The sequence below is a fragment of the Epinephelus moara genome, chromosome 11 (assembly GCF_006386435.1).
Source record: "Epinephelus moara isolate mb chromosome 11, YSFRI_EMoa_1.0, whole genome shotgun sequence".
Taxonomy (NCBI): domain Eukaryota; kingdom Metazoa; phylum Chordata; class Actinopteri; order Perciformes; family Serranidae; genus Epinephelus; species Epinephelus moara.
This window is the reverse complement of record NC_065516.1, coordinates 35766157-35792141: the sequence shown is the minus strand read 5'-3', so window position 1 is coordinate 35792141 and position 25985 is coordinate 35766157. Positions and strand designations below refer to the sequence as shown.

Below are 25985 nucleotides of genomic sequence, written 5' to 3'. Positions count from 1 at the left end.
TTCCTCTTTTTACGTTCTTATCTCATTTAACCTTTATCTTTTGTTATTTTAGTTAGCCTATAGGTTTTAGTTTTGATGCATTTTATGTCTCTGTTTTAGATCATTCTTACCTAGCTACTAACTCAATTTTATGAGCTAAATAGCTTTTTGTTGGGTGGGAGGGTTGGGTTTTCTCTTTTCTTTTTGTTTTCTGTTTGGATCTTTGTTGTTTTTAACCTCTGTGAGGCACTTTGTGTTACTGTTGTATGAAAAGTGACATATAAATAAAGTTGATTTGATTTGATTTGATATAGAGGATTATCGGTAGAACAGGTGGGCCAGTGCACCTGAATGTCCCGGGCTGAATTTGTGTCCCAGTCCGCCCCTTAAATTAAAAGCATTTCTGCAGTCCCCTTAAACGTGGTAATTTATTCACTGTAGGCTGGAAACAAACTAACAGCTCTTCCGTTCAAATATTTACAGTACTTACAAGTTGCAGTGGTGCTCCATGGTCACAAAATGCGACAAAACAGTGCGATTTGAGCCCTTGAAAAACACCTCGCTTGCTATACTGCTCAGGAGAAAGTGATCTGGATGGTTGGATGTGTGCGTGTGTGACGCATCATGCTTGTGAGTCTTTAAAACACAATGTGACCATTTATACTCGATATTCACGGTGTTGTCGTTTCACACATTGCTGGTGGATCAAGCTGCAATACGTCAAGTGTAATCGATACATTGCCTATCCCTACTTTACATTTTTACTTTCAAGGAGAAACATCTTTTTATTTATTTCTAAATACATTAAATGACCACAAATCCCCCAATGTCATATATATTGTATATATATATATATATATATATATTAAAACTGTTTATGTATAATTTCATATAAATACATACAACACTATTTTGCAGTGACTAAAAATTAGATCATTTAACCATAAAATGGTTCTGGTGGAATAAATCTCAAGAATCACACAGTCACGTTTCATGATAGCAAAGCCTTTCAGTGCGTGTGTTGAGAGCATATATTGGTTAGGAGAGGAATTAAACAGTGGGGGCATCTTACCCTGAAGTCTCTTATATATGTGTGTATTTTTTTAAAGGCAGAAACTTTTCAGGAAAAAGAATAAACACATGTCAGGAATCTTTTCCTGCAGCTGTGGTCGGCTGCTGTATATTGGCACTGGATGATATGACTGTCTTTTATCAAACAAAAGGCAAATTTGAAAAAACAAAAAAAAAGAAAAGCATAATTGAAATTCTGTTGCTGTGCGGTGACTGCACACTAACTATTCCTCACACACACTCTCACTGATCAGTGATGTGTAGTTAAACATAGTGCCTTTGTCTCCCCTCCATCTTTTTGTATTCCTCTTGCTGTTTTACCTCTAAAAGCACCTGCTGTGGCTGAACAATGAGCCAACAGCAGCAGCAGCAGCTGACATACAGCCGGGAGCCACTAGAGGGCACTACACCGCCATGAAACAGAGCCGGGGCCCCCAGCTCCACTCCTTTGTCTGCTATACATTAAGAACCATCTCCATCCGAGATAAAACCGTGTATGATTATTTTACCCCCCTCGTCGCCCTCAAAGACGGCGACAATCGCTGTGGAATCCTTGAGAGATTTTAATTTCCTTTGACTCTGGAGATTCACGCGTGTCTAAGGCAGTGGCAGAAATGTAAATGTAATTGCTCTGTTGCTCCACTGAAATGAAGACGCTGCTGAAATGAAGCGTTTGCGTTGCTCGATTTTGTCTGTGCGTGGTCGACTCTCCTCGAATACCAGAAGGAAACAAAACGGAGCCAAATAGAATCATTATCTCACACAAACTGCTCGCGTCAATTGCATCCCATAATTTTTCAATTGTCACCGAGAGAGATTTCCTGCGTGCGGCGTGGCTTTTCAGGCTTTTGGCCTTTCAGTGCAGCTAATGTAAAGAAAAAAATGACGTGAGAGCTTGTTTGATGCTTGTGTGCATTTCATGTCCCTCGCTGCTTTGAAAAACAATGGCACAGTATCACTGATCTGTGTGTGTGTGTGTGTGTGTGTGTGTGTGTGATCTGGACACCTACAGGGAATCTTATACTATCTGACCATTATCTGCGGTTAAAAACAGGGTCCCTCATTCTTTCTGCTCAAATGATTTTAAGCTTTACTAATTGAAAATGTCAGCTTGAAAAGTCAAGGCCTGTTGCGGCGAGTTAAGAGACCAGTTGGCATTAAGAAGACCTTAAATCAGCCCCGAGGAAATTGGTTTCATTTTTCCTCTTGCTTTCATTCTTCAGTTTACTTTCCCCCCTCCTCCTCCTCCTCCTCTTCCTCCTTATCTTTTTGCATTTTTGTTTCAGGAAAAATTTACAGGCGGCAGCGTCCTCCCCTCTGAGGCTCCGACCAATATATTGGCTTGGCTCGCTGGTTCTGGCGTTTCCTTAAAAATGCGATCAGGTCCACTCATTGTGTCGCCTGCCTGCGACGTGATGATTCTCTTGGACGACGGCGTGCGTATATTCAATCGTTTTATTTTCATATCAGCAGATATTGATCGTCTGCAGTGACATGTTTGTTTCTAAGGAGCTTTTGGTCGGTGCTTTTAGTGTCTTGCTGTTTCAAAGTGCTTTCAGCGCTGCAGAAAAATTAAATTGTGGGGATTCACAATAAAAATGCGAAATTTGGGAGGAATGTGGGAAATGAAAACCGTCTAATTTTAGTAATATTGATAATGACTCAGTTTTAAGGAGCTTTTTGGTCAGTAGTTTTAGTGTCTTATGAAGGTTTCAGTGTTGTTTCAAAGTGCTTTTCATCACTAGAGAATTTTAAAGGTTGGGAGTTAAAATAAAAATGTGAAATGTGTGGGATGAAAACCGTCTGATTTTAGGAATATTAACATGGCTGTGTTTTTGGTTTGAGTCGGCTCAGAAGACACAAGAAAATGGTTTAAAATTTAGTCCTCCCAGTGCTGGCTTTCAGAAACCAATATGAGTGCGGCCCTCCCTCGGAGACAAACTACAAAGGAGAAGTGGAATAGGAGGCATTTTTATGACTCATAACACCTTATTACCTTTCCTTGTCTCCTTTCTTCTTCCACAGAGGAAAAAAATTAAATGTTGTCACACTTGAACCCCCCCCCCCCCACTCCTCTGCACATGGAGGCTTTTGTCGGCTGTGAGTGCTGATCACAGTCGATGATGTGTGGTGTGTCAATGCATATGATTTCCAGCCCCCCCCATTGTGTGTTTTCATCGGTCCCGAGAGGCGAGTCATTTTCCTCTCTTCCTCCTTCCCCTAATCTTCCCATCATCATCATCATCATCATCATCATCATCATCATCATCATCATCATTCATTGCTTTATTTCTGATGATTTTTTTTCCCCAGTAAGCACGTTTTAGTGGGTGCTGGTGGAGGTGTTGGCCAAGGGCCGTGAAGCGCACAGCACATCAATTAATGCACCATTACTAGGTGCCAGGGTGTGTGTGTGTTAGTGTGCATGTGTGTGTGTGTTAGTGTGCATGTGTGTGTGTGTGTGTGTGTGACAGAGAGGAAGAGAAAGAGGAGAATGTGTGTGGAGCTCAAATCTAATTATTCTCTGGCTTTCCTCATCGCAGGGACAGAGTCCGTTAGACGGACTGCTGGTGGCTGAAGGTTTTCATTGCGGCAATACCTCTCTCTGTTTCTTTACATCTCTCTTTTTTCTCTCTCTCTGTTCCTTTACATCTCTCTCTTTATTTCCTCCCCCCTCTCTGTCTCTCTCATCCTTCCCTGCATCCTGCCTCACCCCACCTTTCTCTCTCCATCTTCCACCTCCTTCGTCCATCCTCCCGCCCCCCCGTCCATCTCTACCTCCGTATCCCTCTCTCTCCTCTCTATCACTCTCTCGCAGATGCCACATCACACCACACGCTCTCCCTTTCTCTCTCTCTCTCTCTCTCTCTCTCTTCTCTCTCTCTCCCGTCCGTCTGCTCTCTGCTCTCTCATTCGCTCCGCCGGCTCGACGCCGGCTGTCAGTTCATTTGCCGCGGCAGAGCAACAACTGGCTTCTTTCAGTGCTGGGAGCAGAGAGGGGAAGGCGAGAGCGGAGGGAAGAGTGGAAGAAGAAAAAGTGGTAGGGGACGAGAAGGAAGAGAAGAGGTGGAAAAAGAGGAGGAGGAGGAGGAGGAGGAGATCTTTTGTTAAGCATCCATCCCTCCCCTCATCCCTCTCTGGCAGCAGCAGCAGCAGCAGCAGCAGCATCAGCACCACTGCCTCCATCACCACCACCACCGCCGCCGCCACCACTCCCGCTGCTGGATCCTCCGTCTCCTGCCGGGATCTGCCTCCTCCTTCTCCTCAGGGAGCTCTTCCTGGAACTGGGAGGGGGAGGGAGATCACCACCTCCCAGCTTGCTGCGGACCCTCGGCAAGGCATCAGGAGGAGAGGAGGAAGGAAGGAAGGGGAGGGAATTTTAGAAGAGGCCGTCAGGAGAGCAGAGGAGAGGCAACACCCTGGGTTACAGGAGAGCAGAGGAGGGGAGAAGAAAAGAGGGTAAGAGGCCACCGTGGCACACAGAGTGGACCTGTTGTCGCAGTTTCACCTTTTCTTTTTCTTTGTCCACTCCTTTCTCCTGCGGTGGGAAATTTCTGAAAATATTTTTTGACGATTTTTTTCCTCTCTCTGACTGGAGGAGATTTTTATTCTCATTTTTTCACCCAGTCTTTCCTCCCTTAACGTGCACTATTTCTCTCTTGTAGTTGGTGTGTTCCATCCTCTACCTCCCCATATGCAGGGTCCACTATTACCATATTCATAGGACCTGTGGGCAATTAAATCAGTAAAATGAGGAGGCATGTGTGAAAGCAGGGTCATGTAAGTTAAAGGGAGAAGGAAGGAGGAACTGAAGGAAACAAGAAAAAAAAAAAGTTGAAAAAAAAAAAAATACGCTGGAGAGGGCATTTCACTGCCATCCTCATCATCAGCTTTGCTGCCTCTTCTTCCCAACAACCTGTGGGGCTCTGCGTGAGCTGTGTGTGTGAGGAAGTTTGAATGAAAGCAAAGGTAGAAGAAGATTCCTGCTGTTTGATTTTAGCTGTTGCCCCTGCTCTCAGAGTAATCTGATGAGTCTCGGGGGTGCTTCCACTGAACAATCAATGATACTTGGGCTAGGCGACCTGTGTGTGTGTGTGTGTGTGTGTGTGTGTGTGTGTGTGTGTGTGTGTGTGTGTGAGAAAGAGAGAGAGATGATATCTAGCTGAAGCCCTCAGGTTCTCTTTTCTCTCCCTCTCTACAGATGGCCTGGGCTGGGCCAGGCTAGCCGATGTGTGTATGCGTGTGAGAGTGTGTGTGTTTGGCTGCGGGTGGTAAATCCCAGCTCTCTGCAGCTTGGGGGTGGTTGGGCGGGTGAATGGGTGGGGGTCTTCCTCTTTTTGGCTGAAAGTATGTGTGTATGTGTGTGTGTGTGTGTGTGTGTGTGTGTGTGTGTGTGTGTGTGTGTGTGTGTGTGTCTCCTGGGCCGAGTGGTCCAGGCCGGCCGGCTGAGTGCAGGATGAGAGGGGAAATAGAGAAGAAGAGGCTGGGGGGGGGGCAGGAAGAAAAAAACTTGGATTAGCATCTCATCTGCTTTCTTCTTTTCTTCCTACTTCATCTGTTCGTTCTTTGTTTTACTCTTTCTCCATCCTAGCCCCCTCCTCCTTTCCTTTCCCTTCCCCGTCCAGCCCTCCACTCAGTTTGTCCATCCTGCTTCAGCTCCTCTGCAGAGTTTGAATTTTTCATCCGTCCTGTGTTTTCTGCAGATCCATTCAGCTTTTTACAAAAACATTTAAAATGTATTTTCTCTCCCTGTGAAAGGAAAAAAAAAATGATACTGTTGTTGCTCAGATTTGATGAACGTGTGCAATTCTAATTTAGAAACAGTGAATCTGCGTTGAGGATACACACACACACCGACGAGCCTGTTCCTTTCACCAATCCATCCGCGGAGTAATTGTAAATATTGATTAGAGACAACAAATCAATGGAATGATTTTGGATCGGCTTAGCTGGAGCCTGCTCTTTGTATTCAGCCGGCTAGTTCAATTAGAATAGACCGGAATAAATTTGCTTGAACTTTTCATACATTATTAATGGCCTCGCTCCAGCATTTAAACTCATCGCTTTAATTTGAAAATAAAGGAGAGGGGGGGAATCATAATAATGATCGCTGAATTAACATTTAGGAATTCATTTAAAAGGCATTTTAGCATTTTCAATTTTAAGGGGGAAATAAATGGCGTGTCATTTGAAGCGAATGTGTATTTTCCAATATATATCACACAACAGTAATCAGCCTGGAGGACGCCGGAGCGCAGGCTGGTGTGCTGCTGCAAAAAGCGGCACCATTTTTATATAATCAAACAAATTAGTTCCCTGCATGCGCTGCACCCTCCCTCCTTTGGTCTAATCCATGTGTTGATTTCTCTGCTTGTGTTGCTGGGTGGGGGTGGAAGGTGGTGGGGGGGTAATGGAGTGTACGGGGCTATTGTCACACCGCGGTAGCTCCCGGTTTGACCTCCCTAACCCTGCGTCTCCCTTGTGTGTGCACGCCCCTCCACCCCCCCACCCTCCCCGCCCCTCCCTCATCCCAGATCTCATTACGCCCGGGTAGGACCGGGGCAGGAGCGGTGACGGCAGCAGCCAAAGCTGGATGAGGACTTCCAGAAGACAGGGGGCAACGCTGGCAGGCCGCGGTTCCAGGTAAGACGCTTCCTGTCGGGGTTTGGGCTGCGCCACATCCCCCTCCCCCCCGCCCCCCCAGGTCACCTCCACAGTTTTGTGTAACAAGAGAGAGTGAATCAAGCTAACCTCAGCTTTTACACACCCTTCTTTCTTTTGTTTTTCTGTTTGTCCCCTCCACACACGCTGCTGGCTCGGATTGAAAATGCCACCGTTGTCAATTTTCTCCTTTGCAGAGGAGCCATTGATGGAACCTTGCCTCACGCTGCAGCGAGGCGTCTTCAATCAATGCGACTGCCCCACTTTCTCTATATGTGTATGTGTCTGTTTGCCACTGGAGCCTGAAGGGGGGCTGCCGATGGCCATGGTGGTGATGGTGGTGGTGGTGGTGATGATGATGATGCAATGGCAGTGGTGCTGCTCACGTGGTTTCTGGCTTAGCTCCCCCTTGTTTACTGAAAGACTCTCTTCGGTGACGGGTATTCTTGGGTGGATAATACGGATCACGTTGTTATTGCTTAAGAATACGCGTAGTCGAGGAGAGTCCTCTCTTCGCCCAGCAACACCCCCTCCCCCCATCCCCCGACACCCACCCACCCACCTCACCTCACCCCGACTACCCACCCACCCACGGAGGACTGTCAGGATGGGTGAAGCCACACCCCCACTCTCCACCCTTCCAAAAAGAGAAACCTACCTCTTCTTTGATCTGCACTGCAATGTTTCTTTTTTCCCACTTCCTGTGCTGAGCCACGGTTCGAGGGTCAAGGGTGTCCTCATGTCTGTCCCACCGTGCATCTGTCAGTCTGTCTCTGTCTCCGTGGCGATGGACAGCGTTGTGTTTCTGTGTCGTATCTGTGTGTGTGTGTGTCTGTCGGACATGTTGCTTTTCGAGATTGTTCGGTCTCGCGGAGGACGACTGGCTCTTTGTCTTGTCTGACAACAACTTCTGATCACGTGACTCTATCTGCATGAACAGTGTCTGTTCCCATGTTGCTGGGCCAGCATGACAGCCTGCACACTAACACAGACATGTATATCTGCAGCGAGAGGGCCGGGTCTAATTACTGGTTTGGAGACACATGGGGTCAACACGGGTGACCCTTTAACAAGCAGCAATCTGAACATGTGCTAACGTCGTTTGAAAGTGTAGACCAGAGAGCAGTGCAGAATAAACAAAAGAAAATGCTAACGTTTAGCTCATCAGCTCATGTGGAGCAGCATTTGTGGCCTTGTGGCTCCAGCTTATTTCTAAGCTGACCAAAACCTACAAGGGGGCCCAGGGGCATTAACACATAAATGGGCCCCCAATAATCCCCTCTCTCCGATCTCCCTCTGTACAACGTGCAGCACTACCTGGCCCCAGGTTTGTTAGGTGATCATTTAATTAAACAAATAATTTAGAAACAGGCAACATGTGACCTGAAATAATCAAAGTCTAGAAACTCAATTGTCCTCGCTGGCTCCAGGATTAATAAATAAAGCAGAACTCTTCTTAAGGCCTTTATTTATTACTTGATATTGTATTTCAATGCTGCATGTTCTATGTCATATTTTCTATTTACCACAAACCTCGTAAGCCAAGAGCTTTCGGGGCCCCTGGAGGTCTGGGGCCCCAAGGCAGCTGCCTGTTTTGTGGTCAGTAATCTAGTTGTGCAGAGCAAGTACAGCTGCAGGCATACACTCTAAAAAATTATTTACAGGGTTAGTGGATAACCCTTAAAATCAAGACGTTTGTCAGCATGAAAAAATTACGTTTGTCACATTAACGTGTTTTAATTAGTTGACAGTTATTTTAAGAAGTTGTTTAATATCTGAAACATTTTTTGTAATTTTTGACTTAATTGAAATAAATAAGTTAGAATATCTTTAATAAAATAATTTGACCAGTAAATATCAGCACAGCTTTTGGATAAATATTAAGTTGGTTCAACTTAATTTGGCTTTTCGAGGTCAAAGCAAATCATGTTGGTTGTACTCAACTAATTGAGTTTATCAGATTATAAAAGACTTGTAGGATTGATTTAATAGTTTCAGTTGGAGCGACTGAAAAAGATGCACGCAAATCGTTACTTAATTTTTTAAAGCTGAATCAGAGGATCCTTTTTTAGAGTTTTTATTATCATTAAAGAAAAAAGAAATTTATATATATATATATATATATATATATATATGATAAATAATCAGTTTACAATAGTACAAAATGGGGCTGCAGCTAACTAGTCTTTTTGTCATTTAAAAATCGGATTATTTTATCTATTAATCTATTAGTCGATTAGTGTAGCAGATGTTTTATAATAGTGAACAGTCAATGGTGCATCCCAAACCCAAAGTGATTTAAAGTCGTGTCAAACAGAGAAAAGCAGGAAATCTTCAAGAAGTAATTTATTATTAAAATTACTGTGAATCAACGGATCGATTAATTGTTTCACGTCTAACCCTGACTGTAAACACTCTCCAGCAGAAACCATTTTATTTTGGGTGCAACATTTTCAGGCCTGTGACCAAAAAAAAAAAACAAAGGGAAAATTTAAAAACCAGATGAAGACCATTTAGTTTGATCTGACTGAAGTTTAGGAGCTCCTGATGGTTTTAAAAGCTGCGTCACACTTCATGAAATTTCATTTATTTTACTTAATTTATGGCATAAGAATAAGCAAAATATTGGCACCTGAAGTCCATCAACATTAGCATTGCGTGGATGTGTCGGCCTGTAATAACTGATCAGCTGTATCTCCTCTGGCTGTGGTCACAGAGTGGAACCTCCTCTTATTCAACCCCATGTAGTGCATTTATTACGGGGCTGAGCCGCGCCGCGCCGCCTCCTACCTTCCCCCCTTTGCGCTCTTTTTTTATGCAAATGGCTGCTCAAATGACATTTATTGCAGTGAGGTTTACGCCACATGCAATACTGCCGCTGAGCCTCTCTCTCTCTCTCACACACACACACACTACTGCCGCTGAGCCTCTCTCTCTCTCTCACACACACACACACACACACACACACACACACATGGATACACACAGAGCTGAGGAAACAAAATGTCCACCATGAGTGGTCAACAGCTCAACTTATGCACTGAGGACAGAGGCGTCTAGATAAACAATTACCCGGCTCACATGGTCTATAAGCAGCTCTCTGCGTGCTGACGGCCAGGCGACGCACCATGAATATGGATTCCCTCTCCATGTCTGATGGCACATTCTGAACCTTAACACCCATGTAAAATCCATTTAAACACCTAATAGGATCAACTTGACTCATACAGCCATGTTCTCATACATGTCACTTCCCATGATCATATGCTGGAGATTTCCTCGTCCCCCCCCTCAGGCGGGTGCAAATCATTTTTTACACGCCTTCCTATAGCTGAATATCAAATAGTGCAGTTGTCATGTGAATCTTCCCAGGCAGGAGTTCAATTTAAAGTTGGCCACAGAGTCACTCAGACATGCTCATGACTGCAATTAACACAGATCATGGCGTCATTACCACTGCAGATTATTCAAATAATACAATTATATGTTTAACACTCGGTGCAGCTGATAATTACTGCTCCTTTTCTTACAGAAACAAACAAAGCGACATGCTAAAGTGTGTGTAGGAGGACGTACATTTGTGGCGCAAATGAATACGAATCACACACACACACACACTCACACACACACAGTTCCTCCTCTGCATTTGTGTGTTGACTGTTAGAGATGGTGTGGCGTGGACGTCCTCTCGCTGTTTGTCTCCGTGTGTCTCTGGGTTGCTTGTTGTTGCTGCTGCAGGGCCTCGGCTGGCTGACATCACTGCCGCCACATGATCCAGTCGTTTAACATCATGTGAACACTTTATACCCACCTCCACTGATACACTGAGAGCCTTCAGTGATTCACTGGCTCCAGAAACTGTCTACATTTAATCTAAACTACAGGAAGTTCGACACATTAAGCCTTCCTGCAGGCGGCCGCAGGAGGCTGTTGTCTCCATGATCCTGTTTGAAATCAATCTGAAATTAAAAAAAAAAACATTATGAGTTTGAGCATTTTTTTTTTGCGACAGAAAGCTAAGACATCTGTGTTTGCGTCACATTGTCTGCATGTGATGATGTCATTACGTTATGCTACAAGCCATCCAAGAGACGGTGACAAAGCGCGGTGACACCACAGTATAGTCCCGTCACAGCTGCGGGAAATCGTTGTCGACATGATCCTGTTTAAAATCAATCAAAAAAATAAATATAGCTAGAGTTTTTTTCTGTCTTCTGTGCCGTCATGTTGTCGATGATGTCATCACGTCGTGCTACATGTGATCCCAAAGACAGTAAAAACGTGCTGTGGCGCCAAAGAAGCAGAGAAGCAGGTAGAAAGGAATGTCTTGTATTTGTTTTCTAAATTTACGACACAAATTAAACACTTGAATAAATTATTATGCTTTATTATCTTACAAAACCTTTTTGCTTTTAGCTTGTTCAGATTTTAGGAATAAGAGATACCAAGAAAATACCAATGTGGGCACCGGGGAAATATTTCTACTGACGATGAAACTATTAAAACGGCTTTTGACTCTGCTTCTAAAAATGAAATAATGCACATATTTCAAATAATTTACTGAGTGTTAAGAAATATTTTACATTTGGAAATCTTTTGGATCGATATGTTTATTTTTTTAATTTTATTAATTTATTGATTTAATAACCTTTTAGCTTACAAATTTTAGGGATACGAAGCATTTGAAAATGACATTGCAAAAAGCAACAGTACCAACGTATGCACAGGCCGACTCTTTCTAGGGCATTCATTTTAAAGACGCTGTTACAACGACATTCCTGTCACATTTATTGACGTAAAACACGTCCGTTTCTCGACGCTCCATCGATGCAACAATAAACACACACTCACAAAAGGCTTGTCAGTGACGACGCTGTGGTATAAAGTGCTGTCTTGGTGTTATTCTGCGTGTGTGCCAGCCTGTGTTTGGATTGTCTCTGCTCGTCTCCAAACTGTTGTAAAGAGCTGCCACGCTGTAAAACACATTGTTGACAGATAATATCAAATGTAACGGACAATTTCTTTGATGATTTAATGAATTAAGCATTGTGTCCTCTCACAGAGTATTGTAATAGCTGCTGATGGCGGCAGTGAGATGTCTAAACTGCCGGTTATCTCATGTGAATGCCATTTCTCCACGTCTCTCTCTGCAGTCAAAGAGCTGTTGTGGTTGTGCACTAATGTATGCTGCTCTGTACTAATGGCATGCTGCTGCTGCTGCTGCTGCTGCTGCTGATGATGGTGATGATGATGATGATGATTGTTTTAAAGCTAACCAGGGACGAATGCTGCATGCATTTCAATCATTTCAACCAACAGCAGTGATGTCATTTTCCCCTGTAAGTGTGCCTTATTTCTGTCAAGTAAATGTGGCTGTAAATAAAAATAAATCCCTCTTTTGAAATTAAAATGTGAAATGAAGCTTTAATTAACATCATAAAAGACATATGTGAAAAGAGGCCTTCATCCTCGCACTCGAGGTCTGTTGTAGAGATTTGTTATTTTGAGAAGAAACGCAAGATGAGACTCGAAATTATATTTTTGATGAATTCCTGGATTCAGCAGTGGATTACAGTCATTTTTTGCCTTCTTCATACAAATCCAGGCCTGTGGATGTAAAAGTTGGAACCCTGAACACGTCCTCCTCAGCCCGAGGATCGGCTATGGACTGCTGCCTAAACATTTTTTCTGCCTCCACTTTAAAAACCTCCCGGATCTCGCTCCAGAGGGCCTCTCCCAGCGATCCCACAGACAAACCCAAAGATTAAAAAACTAAAACCCATCTCCTCCTCTGCTCTGCTGTCTCACTGGGAGCTACACCGGTGCAGTTAGAAGGAGCCTGTCTGGGCTTTTAACTTATGCCTCAGTTCTTCTCAGCACTCCGACACGAGACTTGAAAATGTAACTTTCAGAAACATTACATTTGATTCGTCCAGATCAATTCAATCTTTTTCTTCTTTTTTTTCATGGTGTGCAGACGTTCCTGCTGGAAAATGTGTTAGCTGCAGTGCATCTACACACTCCCACCTTCGGACATTCTCATAACATATGTGTAAAATAAAATAATCTTTTTTCCATTTCATTTTTTCATCACATTTAAACTCACATTATTTTGAGTTTTAACACAGTTTCAAAGTCGGCACTAACAAGGTGAAGCACTTCTTACTGAGGAAGAGATGTACTTTATGATCTTGACTCCAGTTTAGTTGCTTCCTCTGATTCATACAGATCCCATGTATATGTCAAACTGTTCCCTGTGACAGTGAGGCGTATCACAGCATGCCAACTTGAGGACGTCCCTCAGACCCGAGTCTTTCCTTTTCCACCCATTTAGCAGCGCTGTCTTTAACTTCTTCAATTCAGATATGTCCAAAGGTCTGTGACGATTCACTCACTCCAAAATTGCCGACATCAGTCTGATTAGCTGCACCTGTGTGCTCAGCTCGTAGGTGCTCCTTTGGTGATATTTTAATTCTGTTCATCACAAGGTGAAAATTACTTTTGACTTATTAACTGAATTGTCTGGAAGTTTATTTAAAGTGAAAGGAGTCGTTCAGAAGCACAGTGGTGTCTATTTTCCATCACTGTGGCAGCAGGAAGCTGCTCTGCGGCGGCCTGCCGACAACTAAGGGTGCATTGAAGGGACAAAGTAGTGGCACGTGATAAAATGGGGGGCCGGAGTATTTCATTTTTTTGTTTTTTATTTTTTCAATTAATTAGAGAGTCATGGCAAAATAAAAATCTGTGAATGAATTTATGATGGATAATCTACTTGTGAACAAAAGCTGTTAAACAGGCGCTGGTTGGTATGGTCTGATTGAATGTAAACTTTCTACCAGTTCAATCACTGGTTCAACCAATACTGGAGACTACATTTCCTGTGGAGGATAAAGAGCCCAGCTGTGGTTCTCACACCTTTTTCAATAATGTACCCGGGGCCAGAAAATCATTCAGGCCAGGAATGAATTTTAGAGCACAAACACTGATGAGCCAGCAGCTGCACGGCACTGTAGTTATGAGCCTCAAATAAAACCAGAGGTACATATCGTGAAGGAGACGATACAACCTTTAACCAATATTTGCTTAATGATAATTTATCGTTTCATAATAATTTCTGATATGAATTAAAATAAATATCTTACCCGCAGGTTGCTCTGACGCACTGAGCATCTCTTTCTCATTTCTCAATACTAGAGCGTCTCCTGCGTCGCTCCTGTCTCCACCTTCAAGAAGAAAAAAGCAAGAGTGCCACATTTATCCATATGTGTTATGATACAGGTTTGTGCATCACATTTGTGTTTTTATTTCTTTCCTCTCACACTGATCATCTGACAACCTCTCAGATTAATTTGGCGACCATCTCTACGCTGGGAACCACTGGATTACACAAGCTGCCTATTATGATGATGTCACACACGAGAGAGTTACAATATGTAACCGTAATATTTCACAATAAATTACATTATTATTAAAGGCTACAACTGTGATATTAAACCATATTCCGAATTTTATTGTGAAATTCATGTAAATATTAGGGCTGCAACCATTAGTCGACTAATCGACTATTAAAATAATCGGTGACTATTTTAGTCGACTAACTGATTTGAGTCATTTTTCATAGAAAAGTACTATAAAAGTACCCAAAATACTCTTATTGCAGCTTCTTACGTTCAGATGTTGGCAGCTTTACACACTCTCCCATGACGGTGACCTCAAACCCTTTGGCGTGAGTATGAAACAAGACATTAGATGACAAAATTTTGGGGTTTGGGAAAGACAGACCGACTTTTTTCAACATTTTAACACATTTTTCGATAAAATGATTAGTCGACTAATCAAAGAAATAATCGACAGATTAGTCGACAATGAAAATAATCGTTATTTGCAGCCCTAGTAAATAAAGTAATTTTACAAAAGCAGTTTAACTGTGAGATTACAGCGAGATACAGTAATTCTACAGGAGCATACTGCCAAATCACGGTAATCAAATATACGTAAACTTAAGTTACAGTTAAATTCAGTAATTTACAGGAACATACTGTTGTTTCAATTGTAACTGGCTCAATGTACAGTTGAAGTTACTAATTTTACAGGAGCATACTGTGAAACAGGCATAACTGCTGTGAGATCACAGTATGCAGTCATTTCACAGTAATTTACTGTAAAAATGATACAGTAAGTTATATGTTAGTAACGTAACCAGTAGCCAGTAATTTACTGTAAATGTACAGCAATATTTTACAGTGTAGATAATAACAAATCAGTCAGAGAGCCAAACAACTACTTTACTGCACCACTTTAACAACATCAAGCTGTTACTTGTGTCATCTTGATGTTATTTAAGGAGAATTTGGAAAAGGCAGGTTAATATTTCCCCTTAAATTTCCCCTTAATTGGCGAACCGGAGGCCAGAATCAGATGGCAGCTTCAGCGTCGTGAGAGTTTATGAGTTATTAAACTAGATTAATGAAAAAACTTTATGTTCACTTGACACAAAAACTCATCCCTTGTGAGCTTGACACCATTTTTGAATTTGGAGTTACGTAACATATTGTGGCGTGTTGGGACTAAATGGGTGGAGTTTCCCATCATGCCTTGAGACAATGTGTTCAAGGCCATAAACTGAAGAAAAGTGTATTTAAATGTGTTGTAAATCACTCCTCTTATGTTAAATATGTTATGTTAAACTGACATAAAATTCCTGTCAGACATGTGACACATTTATTTTGTGTCTGGTGAACTTTTACGCTACTATGTTGAACTAAACTAAAAGTTTTGAGTTGAAGCTGTTTCCCCCCAAAATCGGCGACATCTCAGACCCTTTCTTCTTTTCTCAGCGCAATGCATTCACGACACTCCGAGAGAGCTGATTTTTTTTTAGCTTTTTAGCTCTATTTTATTAGCTACAGCCTGCAGGCCATTTAGCGGGGTAGGCCACAGGGAAAACTCACAGTATTCCTGACAGCCAATCCAGGCCTGAATGTACCCCCTATAAAATAATGCTTTAATAAAAGTTTCTCACCAGTGCACACTCTTTTTGGCAGAAAACAAGTCTAGGCTACATAAAGAGGTCCAGTGCTGAGCCATCAGTGTCTGATGCACTAAACAAAAACCTTAAACCTTAAACCAGGGGTGTCCAAACTTTTTTGAATGGGGGCCAGATAAAACAAGGTGAAAATACCTGGGGGCCAACTGATTCTCACATCAAATGGGTTTAAAAAAAAGTGAGACAATTGCAACCATTTTTATCTTTTAATGAACTATTACTACGTGATGCCTGTCTACAAACTGTATGATAGACCTATATGTGAGGTGAAGGGTAAAAATGCAAAGTGATCTTGCTCGATTAACCATTATTGTGTAAAGGGCCACATATGGTATATTTTGAAAGTCAAGCCGAGGGCCAATTAAAATTGGTCCGCAGGCCACAATTGGTCCCCGAGCCAGACTTTGGACATGCCTGCCTTAAACTGAAAAACACTGAAATGCATCTTTTCAAGTGTTCAGAATCCATCATCAAATTTATTTATTTTTTTTGATGCAATAACACCAAAGCCCTGATCACACAGACAGCGTTTCAGCAGCTGGACGCCGCTTTCTGTAACTGATTTTAATGAGAATGAAGCTTTTTGCTTGCTGGTTTTTACGTTGCTATGCACTCCATGTGTCTGCGCTCTAGGTGCCTGCTGTTTTTGCCCAAGTCCTCTGAGCTCCTCGAGTTAGACAAACTTCAACTCAGAGCGGAAAAGCGCCCCACATCAACTCTGCCTTTTCTGCTTTCTGCTTTTTTCCAATCGAATAATTTGAGAGGCGGGGCTTGTGTGGTGGTGATGGTTGGTAAACAATGGAGGAGAAACTGGTGGTAGTGGTTGCTGGATACCCAGAGCTATATGACTTTACAAAGCACAGTTAGCACCATCTCAATAGGAAACAGCAGATAAGTGCAGTACTGTAAACGTCCATGATGGAGGAGAAGCTCCTGGACCAACTGGTGGTACTCCCCATGATCCAGCCTCTTTTTTAGGGTCTCATGTACCCACACAGATCTCTGTTTATCTGCTGACAGCCTCTCACCCTCAACCAGAGCTACTATTTACTGTAAAAAAAAAAAAAGGTAAATCGATTACACAGGTAGGTTAGGCTAAGGGAGTGATTGGGTGGTTGCCTGGCAACATTAAAAAGACACAGCAAGCATTTACTTGTAAAAAGAAAAGGCAGTGCAGTGCGCCTCGTGTTTTGCACCCTGCAAATGCTTCCTGTGTGATCGGGGCCTGAGACTGCAGCTGCATTGAACTGTGTCTTTTTGATAAGGTGCATTTACAATATTGTGATACAGTTATTTTAGGAATTATGCATGAATGATATATTTATAATTAACATATTTAAAAAAACCTCACACACCCTTCTGCAGTCGTCCAAAACACCCCGAGGAGTATGAGTACCTCCATTTGAGGAACGGTGGCGTGTAGCATGCCTCACATGATGATGTAAATCATCTAACCACATTATATTTCTGACTCTGTGAGATAGTAGAAGAGATGAGACCTCTCCAACCCACAACCAGCACAAGAATCAAGAGGACAGCCTGAGCGTCACACCATTGTTATTCACACCAGATAACTGATCTACTGTCGGCGCCTATTTACATCCTCTTATCGCCACGCAGCACACTACCATATTACATCCTATTTAATTTAGCCCGCAAACACCCCAAGCGTCTTAGTACATTTTATCTCTTGTAATCCTGTTAAAACCGCAGTAATTAGAATCCCAAAACCAACCCTGCTGGACTGAAAACACACACAGCGTAGCCAGGCACAATCCATAGTCTCTCATTAGAAAGCAGCGTATCCACAGATGCAGTATATTTAACAATATCTTCTTTTTTTTTAATTTTACATTTGCTCTGATGGCTTAAGTCCCAGTGGATCCATGAGCCAGCAATATTACATGTAATATTCCAGAGGAGAATGATATTCTTTGTTCACACTGTATGGGACAAATTCACATAATTCACTGGCTAAAATTTCAAATATACATGTTTGTGAATGTTGCAGTGTGTCGCTGACATCACGAGGGAGGAGTTTAAATCCCCGCGGAGGCTCTGCAGCTATTGGTTCACTCTGTGTTCAGGCTACTCATTACTTATTAAGCACACTATTAAGGAAAATTGACGGTAATGATGGGAAGGATAGGACCCAGGCTCATTTGGCAGAAACGCCACAGGAAATATTCAGCTTTTGTACCAATTAATTATGCATCATCTTTACTTTGCTCTCTCTGTAGACTGGGCTGGGTGTAATGTAGCACAGTACACTGGAGTAGCTTAAGATGAAAAAAGAAATACACCACCTTTTGATATGAAACGTGCACATGCATTTAATCTGAAATACATGTGCACATAAATATCAAACTGAAGAGGCGGATTTAAACCAATATATTTGGAGTAAATAATAGGCTCGTGCTATTTTATTACAACCCTGTTGGACTGGCAACTTTATTTGGTGTTTTTTAGGTTCATTAATCGTCTGATGTTGTTGCTTTATTGGCCTTTGTTTCTTTAGGTTTCTGCACACAATCAAATCTTAAAAGATGTGTCTGGTGATATTCTGTAGTTTCTTCTTGTCAAAGCCCATGTGCACAACCAAACCAGCACTGATTATATTTGCTACCTGACATGTCTTCTTCCATTGTTGCCCAAAAACTATTAAAAGACACCAGTCGGCCACATGTTGCACTGGCTGACACATTCCTTCATCACCATGAACACACACTCACAGATGGGCAAAAATACATCAAAATGTATTTTGATACAAAATACCCCTCAAATAAATGTATCAAAATAAAATACATATATTTTGTATTTCCAAATACAGAAAATACTTTTTGTCTTTTTCTTTTTAGCAGCGACCCGCAGCTCTATAGGTCACTCTGTCAGTTGGTCCACAAAGCTTTTTGTGAATAACTCAAAAAGTCCTTGACCAAAAAATGCTCAAAATTTGCATACTGCAACTAGAGACCATGAGTAACTATACCAGAAAGAACTGCAACTAGAGACCATGAGTAACTATACCAGAAAGAATGCCCACGATTTGTCCATAGGTGGCGCTCTGTGAGCCACAGTGTCTCTATAAATAATAATCACTTTTTCTACCACTACTGCAGCCCGAAAAGCAGCAACGTTTAGTAAAAAACAACCACATTTCATATCACTATCCCGGCTTGAAAAGCAGCAACATCTGTGTAAACAATAACCACTTTTCTACCCAGGATATTGGCACAAAAAGGGGATATTGAGACAGTGATTTCTCTGTAAAGAACAACTGCTTTTCATGCCTCTATCCTGGCTTGAAAATGTGTAGCCTATTATTTCTGTTTTTTGATTTGTGGAGAAAGTATTTTGAGTATTTTAAATACAAAATTACTTCACTCAAAAGTATTTTGTTACAAATTACATTTGCTTTTTATTGGCCTTATCAAATACAGTTTACAAAATACTCAAATGTAATTGAAATACGTATTTTAAATACAAGTAATAGAAATACTGCCCATCCCTGCACACACTGTAGCTCATTCTGACTCAATACCACTGACATCGTCCTGCTGACACATATATGGGTCATTATACGAAAATGTGCCATTTTGTGTCCCTCGAACAAAACTGTGCTATAAATGTCAATAAACAATAAATACACTATAATCATTTTAGAATTTATTTTCCATGATATCTCTTGTAACATTAAAACAATGTTTATTTATTTTGTTTTCAAAGAGTTTTAAACACCTTTTTGTATGAAGCATCATTCAAAAGTTGTAAAAATGGCCTGTCGCTCAATATGATTGTTCTACTTTTACTAACTATTAAGGCCAAAAAAGTCAAACTATCATAAAAATATAAACTTACATATAAAGCCTCAAGTGTCCTTTCATTATTCATGAATGGGTTTTATTCTTAATATATGTAAAATGTTGTAAAAAAAAACATCGATTTAGTCGGGTTGCCAAGTAGTCGTCAACCCTGTTACTTTTAATGAACACACCCCTTCTGAGATAATGGACTGCTCCGAAAGTTGCATCATTTCCTGGGAGTGAAATCAGCTTCCTTTTGCGAACATGCTGGTGAAAAGACAAATAAGTGTCCTCTTCTTTTCATGATTTTTCTTAGAGTTATATAATGTTGATGTGACAGAGGGGGACAAGCTTATTGTGTCAGCCCTGTTTCCACAAAAGGACACGTTAAAGAAATATTTCTATCTCTATTTCTATTTCTATGAATTTGTACGAATTCCCTTTCAGCTACGAGGTTAATGATCTATACTGATCTATATTAATACACTATCAGCACAATGTCATGTTGAATTAGAGGTTTATGAATGTCCCATTATCTTCATTAGACCCAAAACTGCAACTTAAACTAGCAGTATGGTAACTGTTGTCAACTCTGTTACTGAGGTGTCAGCCCTGTTACTTGTATAATATTCTAGTATAATTGTTAAAATGAAAAGACAAATGTCAAATCAACTCATTTCATATGTTAAGTAAAAGAAACCAGTAATCTGCAGAACGAAATGTGGGTATTATTGTTTTGTTTCTATATTCAGTCGTTAAAAAGAAAGATGCTGTGAAAGTGTCAATTGCAAATGAGCATATTCATCCATGGATAAAAATTAACATCTCAATATTCTCACTGTACAAACACACTCAGTGTAACAAGGGGAGATTTATCCTTCATAGTATATCAGATTTGTTGTAACTATGCATTTAAAACATTTTCAAACATTAATTGGTGCATCGTAACAGGGTTGACAAAACACACATGTGGGGAAAAAAAATAAAAAATAAGATAGCCTGAGATGGTACAGCACCTATTTCTGATAGGTAAAGATCTATTTAATCCAAAAAGGGTCATAAATAGTTTTAAAACAGTACTTTGAAAATCAAACATTAAGAATGGGAAATGGCACGTTTTCATATAATGACCCAGATACACAAGGGCAGTGGTATTCAAACCTTTTGGCACACCAAACTATGAGACATTATCTCAACACACACCTGAGATACCATTTATTTTTTCCATGTTCAAGTTTTTTGGGGGGAGTTGTTCTGAGGCAAATTGTGATTTGTGATATTGAGCTTTATAAATAAAACTGATTGATTGACCTGTATTTATATCTGTGCACAATAGCCTCTATAATGTGTGTTATCACGTTTGTTATGACATAAATGTTTGTTTTAATTCACTAATATCAAATAACAATTGACAACCAACTAGTACTCATGAAATATTCAACCATAAATGATTCAATAATTCATTTTAAATGTTTTAAAATTACACCAAAGCATCAATAACACACCCATTTAAACGGGGAATAATGTAAAATAATGTGATGTGTCACACACCTATAATTCCCACACACAAACGACACCTAATAGGTTCCTGTGAGGGTTTTTTAAAATTGAAGTGAATTATATTTCTTAGGTAGAGTTGGCCTCATTATTAGGGAATGGGTGCACACAACATACTGATACAGTCTGACTGACTGACTGACTGACTGACTGATATTTTTTATTTCAATCATTTCAATCATTGCACATTACAATCTTTGCATATTATCTTTGTCAATCATTGCACATTACAATCTTTGCATATTATCTTTGCATTATAGTACACATCATACTTATACTTTATTTTTATATTTTTTTAATAAATACTGTAGCTTGAAAAGGAAAAGGCTGAAGCTGTACAGCTTATTTGTGCCTTCCCTTAATCCACCCCATCAATAAATGATTGCAAGAATGGTAACACCAACAAGGAGAAAAAAAAAACGGAAATGTATCCATCAAGAAAACGAATAGTCAACAATTAACAAATGAAACATAGATAAGAGTCACAATACACATTATTAATCCGATTGTGCACCAATTTTACTATACTTTTCAAGTAGAAATTTAAACTTCTTTTTAAACTGAAAGATATTTTTTACTTTTTTTCAGTTCTTCCAGTAAACTATTCCATAACTTCACCCCAATGACAGAAATACACAACTTTAGGTTGTCGGAAATTAAATTCACCTCTTAAATCATATCGCCTGTCTCTGTCAACAAACATTTTTTGTAGTTTACTAGGGAGTAAATAATTTCTTGCCTTATATACTGCCTGTGCTGTTTTAAGATCCATTATATCAGGGAACTTTAATACCTTTAATTTAGAAAACAGTATATTGGTGTGATGGTTGAACCCTACGTTATTTACAATTCTTATTGCCTTTTTCTGCATAGTAATAATAGGTGGTAGGTTGCTTTTGTATGTGTTTCCCCAGATCTCAGCACAATATGTCAGGTATGGTAAAATGAGAGTACAGTACAGTGTGTGCAATGTTTTGTGGTTTAATATGTGTCTGATCTTCCCTAAAATGCCAGTACTCCTTGCCATCTTCAGCCTGACATTTTTTTCCAGTTAAGTTTGTGATCTATTTTCACCCCTAGAAAAGTATAATCATAAACTCTTTCAAGGCTAAAGCCATCTTTACTTACTTCTACCTGTATGTTAGGGTGAACTGGTCTGTTTCCAAATAAAATAAACTTTGATTTATTAACATTCAGAGAAAGTTTGTTGTTATCAAACCACAGTTTCAGTTTCCTTAGTTCAGTTGTGACATCCCCCAATAGCTGTTGTAAGGGCTCGCCAGAACAGAAGATATTAGTGTCATCAGCAAAAATGACAAATTTAACAATATTACAGACAGTAACTATATCGTTTATGTATAATATAAATAATTTCGGTCCAAGTATTGATCCCTGTGGGACACCACAAGTGATATCTAAGCATGCTGACCTATGCTCACCCAACTGCACAAATTGTTGTCTATTTTCAATATAGCTTTTTACCCAACTAAGCCCCACCCAGTCAATATTGCATATTGAACGGTTTTCACGAAATACCACGGCACACCTGGATTTGCATCGTTGAGATCCACTGCACAGGAGCACCAAATGTAGATTCATCCACTGTTGAAAATAGTCCCCGACAAATGTTTCCTGCTGTTTGAATAACACTTCAGAGACATGACAGTGAGCAAAATTACGGAGCCTTTCTATTTTTTTTTTTTTTTTTCAACAACATAGGCAATCTATTGCAATACAATACAACATGTTAAAATTAACAAAACAAATACAATAAGCAACATATCTTGGCACTTTTTTAAAAACAAAAACAGATAAAATTAAAGTAAAAATTTTGCTTTTTATAAACCTTAACAAATCAGACCAGACATAAAATTTCCCTTGGTAATTATCAGTCCTTGCTATCAATGATTCAATAGAGGCAATGTCCGTCATCAGCTTTAACCATTCATCAAAAATAGGTTTCACTCGACTCTTCCAATGGCGTAGAGCAATCCTTGAAGCACCGATAAATCCTGCCAGTGCAAGTCCAAACTTTTGTTTGGATATACCTGGTGGTAGAAGACACCTACCTCCTAATAAACACAGCCGGGGAGATTCTGGCGATGGTTTATGCAACCATTCTCCAATACATTTGATCACTTGCTTCCATAGAGGAGAAACATATGAACAGTCCCACAGTAAATGAAGAAAAGTACCTAATTCCTTTTGACACCTCCAGCAATTACGGAGCCTTTCTTTAAAAAATGCAACTCTAGTATAATAATTGTGAGCTGTTTTTACAGACAGTCACAGACAGATCCAGTCTCCCTATACTATGGCAACATTAACCAATATTGAATATCTATTTTCACTAAATTATTAATTTCATCAGGTCACTGTTACCTGGATATTTCTTCTCTGAGCCTCTCTGTGTCAGAGCTCTGAGGTGTTCCCCTCCTCCTCCCTTGTTTCGCTTCTCTCTCTCATGTGTTTTTCCTCTTTCATTAATCCATCACTGCTAATATGTGTCTGATTAAACTAGTCAGGCTCGGACATAATTTCCACATTGAACATTCACAGACAGCTACGGTAACGTGGATGAGCATGTGTTCTATTCATAGACCCCAGCAGTAAACAGGAGGGCTGGGAGGTGAGCTCCTGCTGCCGACTTTGTGAAAGTGATGCTAAGAGGACGCTGCTGGGTCTGGAGTCAGTTGTTTGAGTGCAGACAAGACAAAAGCAGTGGAGAAGCAAAAAGTACACGTACTAGATGGGTTCATGACAATGTACTGTTGTTTGCACGTTGACGATAACGTTGATGATTTTACTCTTGAAATACAAAAACGTGCAACGTAGAAGAGAGAAACATCCCTTTTTTGGTATCTATCGATTATTGACGCTAGGATCGATCTTCAAAATGAAACTGTAGCCCCTAGTTCTGTGCAGTTAAAAAACAAAGTGCTTCCTCGACTGCAAATGTGTTATCTGAAACATTTAGCACATTTCCTTTAAAACCTGGGTCTTCAACAGTGGGTCCGCAGCTCCTACGGGGTCTTCAAAGTTGCTGTAAATATTGTTTGGTAATTGAATTAAAGTTTTAATTTAATCAATTTTTCCCCCCAAAATTAAAATATGTAGTAATATACATATCCGTCACATATTGACGTTTGGTCATGGACTTTCCACGTCCACATGTGTCGTCCAAGGTACCCTGGGTGTTACATGCATTGTCTGTTTTCAAAATACACTTCTGTTTTCACAGGAAATGTACAGTTTGCATACAGTCTCTTTCAAAATAAAAGCACTGCGTTGGTACAACATTGTGAATTGATGTTTTTTTTTCCCTGAAACAACCGACACATGGTTAAATTTTGCCAACACAAGCACAGGGTTAGGTTTAGTAAAAAAGGGGTTTGGCTTTACAGTCTTAGGGAAAGCGAACACCAGCCTCCCAGGTGAAAGTCCGTGGTTGTTGGACCAATCAACCACTCGTCCTGCCGGCCCTACTTGGACTTCCGCCTTTACTTTACTTTAGTTGTTCGGCTGCATTTGCCCCTGATGCTGCTGGATGCTGTTAAACAATGATGGTGACTGGCCTCATATCATGCTGACATGAAAGAACTGCTTTATCTCCCGTGTCTGACACTGGAAGTCACTGACCACTGACGTTTTTTGACAACTTAACAGAGAGACCAGGATGAATACACATGAACATGAATCCAAGATATTATAACCAAAGATAAAAAAACAAAACTTAACAAGCACAAACAAATGTGTAATACATAACGCTAGCTAACAGCGAGGCCAAGCAGTGAGCTAACATGTTACAGGTACTAACAATTTACATACTATCCAAACTAGGGCTGTCAAAATAATGTGTTCATTTCGATGAATTAATCAGAAAAAATGAGGCATTAAAAATATTAACACTGATTAATCACGTTCTATGGTGCCCTTTGACCTGGTGTGTCATTGAAGGCCACAGTGTCTTTGTCACATGATGGAGGCAGACGAGACGATGCTGTTTGGCCACATGAACATCTACATTTAAAAAATGCCTGGATGAAACTGTTGATAGGAGCACCGTCCTCTGCAATTTCTGCAGTGAGGAATTTTCATAACATTGGAGAACTTCAAGCCTGAAATATCACCTCAGTACAAAGCATTTAGCAGCGAACATGCAGGTCTGAGCTAGCACCGCCTCTAATGCTAACACTACAGCCAGCTTCGTCGAGCCACATTCAACCAGGCATTCAAACTGAGTCAGTCTACCTGTGACCGACCAACTCCCTTGTAAAATGGACCACAGACCTGTTTCGGTGGTGGAAGACAGAGGAAAATAATGTGTCTAAAATCCAGCAGCTTGACTACAACACATCTGCCAAAATTAATTAATCATAGCAATTATTTATCACAGTGCATGTAATTAATCAGAAAGAATTTCAACCTTAATGAAATATTAAGTTTTCTGGGAATTTAAATTTCAAATTTGACACAAATTCAAGGTTTTCAAACATTTTCAAAGCCTGTTTCTTCATTCATACATTCACGTGGAAACACCCTTCAAATTCAAAAATGTTCCACATCGTTCGTACACTCCAGCTTATATTCAACTTTCAAATCCCATTCAAACTTTTTGAAATATTCAGACTTGTTTGCAGCTGGGTTTAAAAGGCCCTTCTCATGTTTTTACATTTCTTTGTATTGTACAATGTTTGAAGCTGGCTGAGTGTTGTTTGATCACTGATAGTACTGTTTTGAAGCCGAGTGACTGACTTGTCATTTGGAGCTCCGCCTGGATCTTTTCATGGTAAAAACACTGTAGAATGGTCATACTTTGAGCAGTCTTCTTCAAATTTGAAACAAGTGCTCATTGACAGTGTGCCTAC

At 40.6% G+C, this 25985-nt stretch overlaps 1 protein-coding gene and 1 long non-coding RNA gene across 6 annotated transcripts in view; both read left to right on the top strand.

The window, feature by feature from the left end:
• The window catches only part of LOC126397384 (uncharacterized), a 771111-nt gene that overhangs the window by 54209 nt on the left and 690917 nt on the right, over positions 1-25985 (top strand). The gene's annotated exons all lie outside the window — the stretch shown is intronic.
• On the top strand, positions 3823-9618 carry LOC126397380 (serine/arginine repetitive matrix protein 2-like). Its single transcript, XM_050056104.1, has 3 exons — positions 3823-4509; positions 6585-6693; positions 6909-9618. Exons 1-2 carry the CDS (start codon positions 3869-3871, stop codon positions 6622-6624), a joined length of 681 nt encoding a protein of 226 aa, XP_049912061.1. The 5' UTR covers positions 3823-3868; the 3' UTR covers positions 6625-6693; positions 6909-9618.

Bases quoted from the DNA above. Each gene is read 5' to 3' on its own strand.
- LOC126397380 (XM_050056104.1), top strand. From the start codon at position 3,869: ATGCCACATCACACCACACGCTCTCCCTTTCTCTCTCTCTCTCTCTCT. The intron at 4,510-6,584 runs GTAAGAGGCCAC...CCCTCATCCCAG, and splicing joins GGAGGGGAGAAGAAAAGAGG to ATCTCATTACGCCCGGGTAG.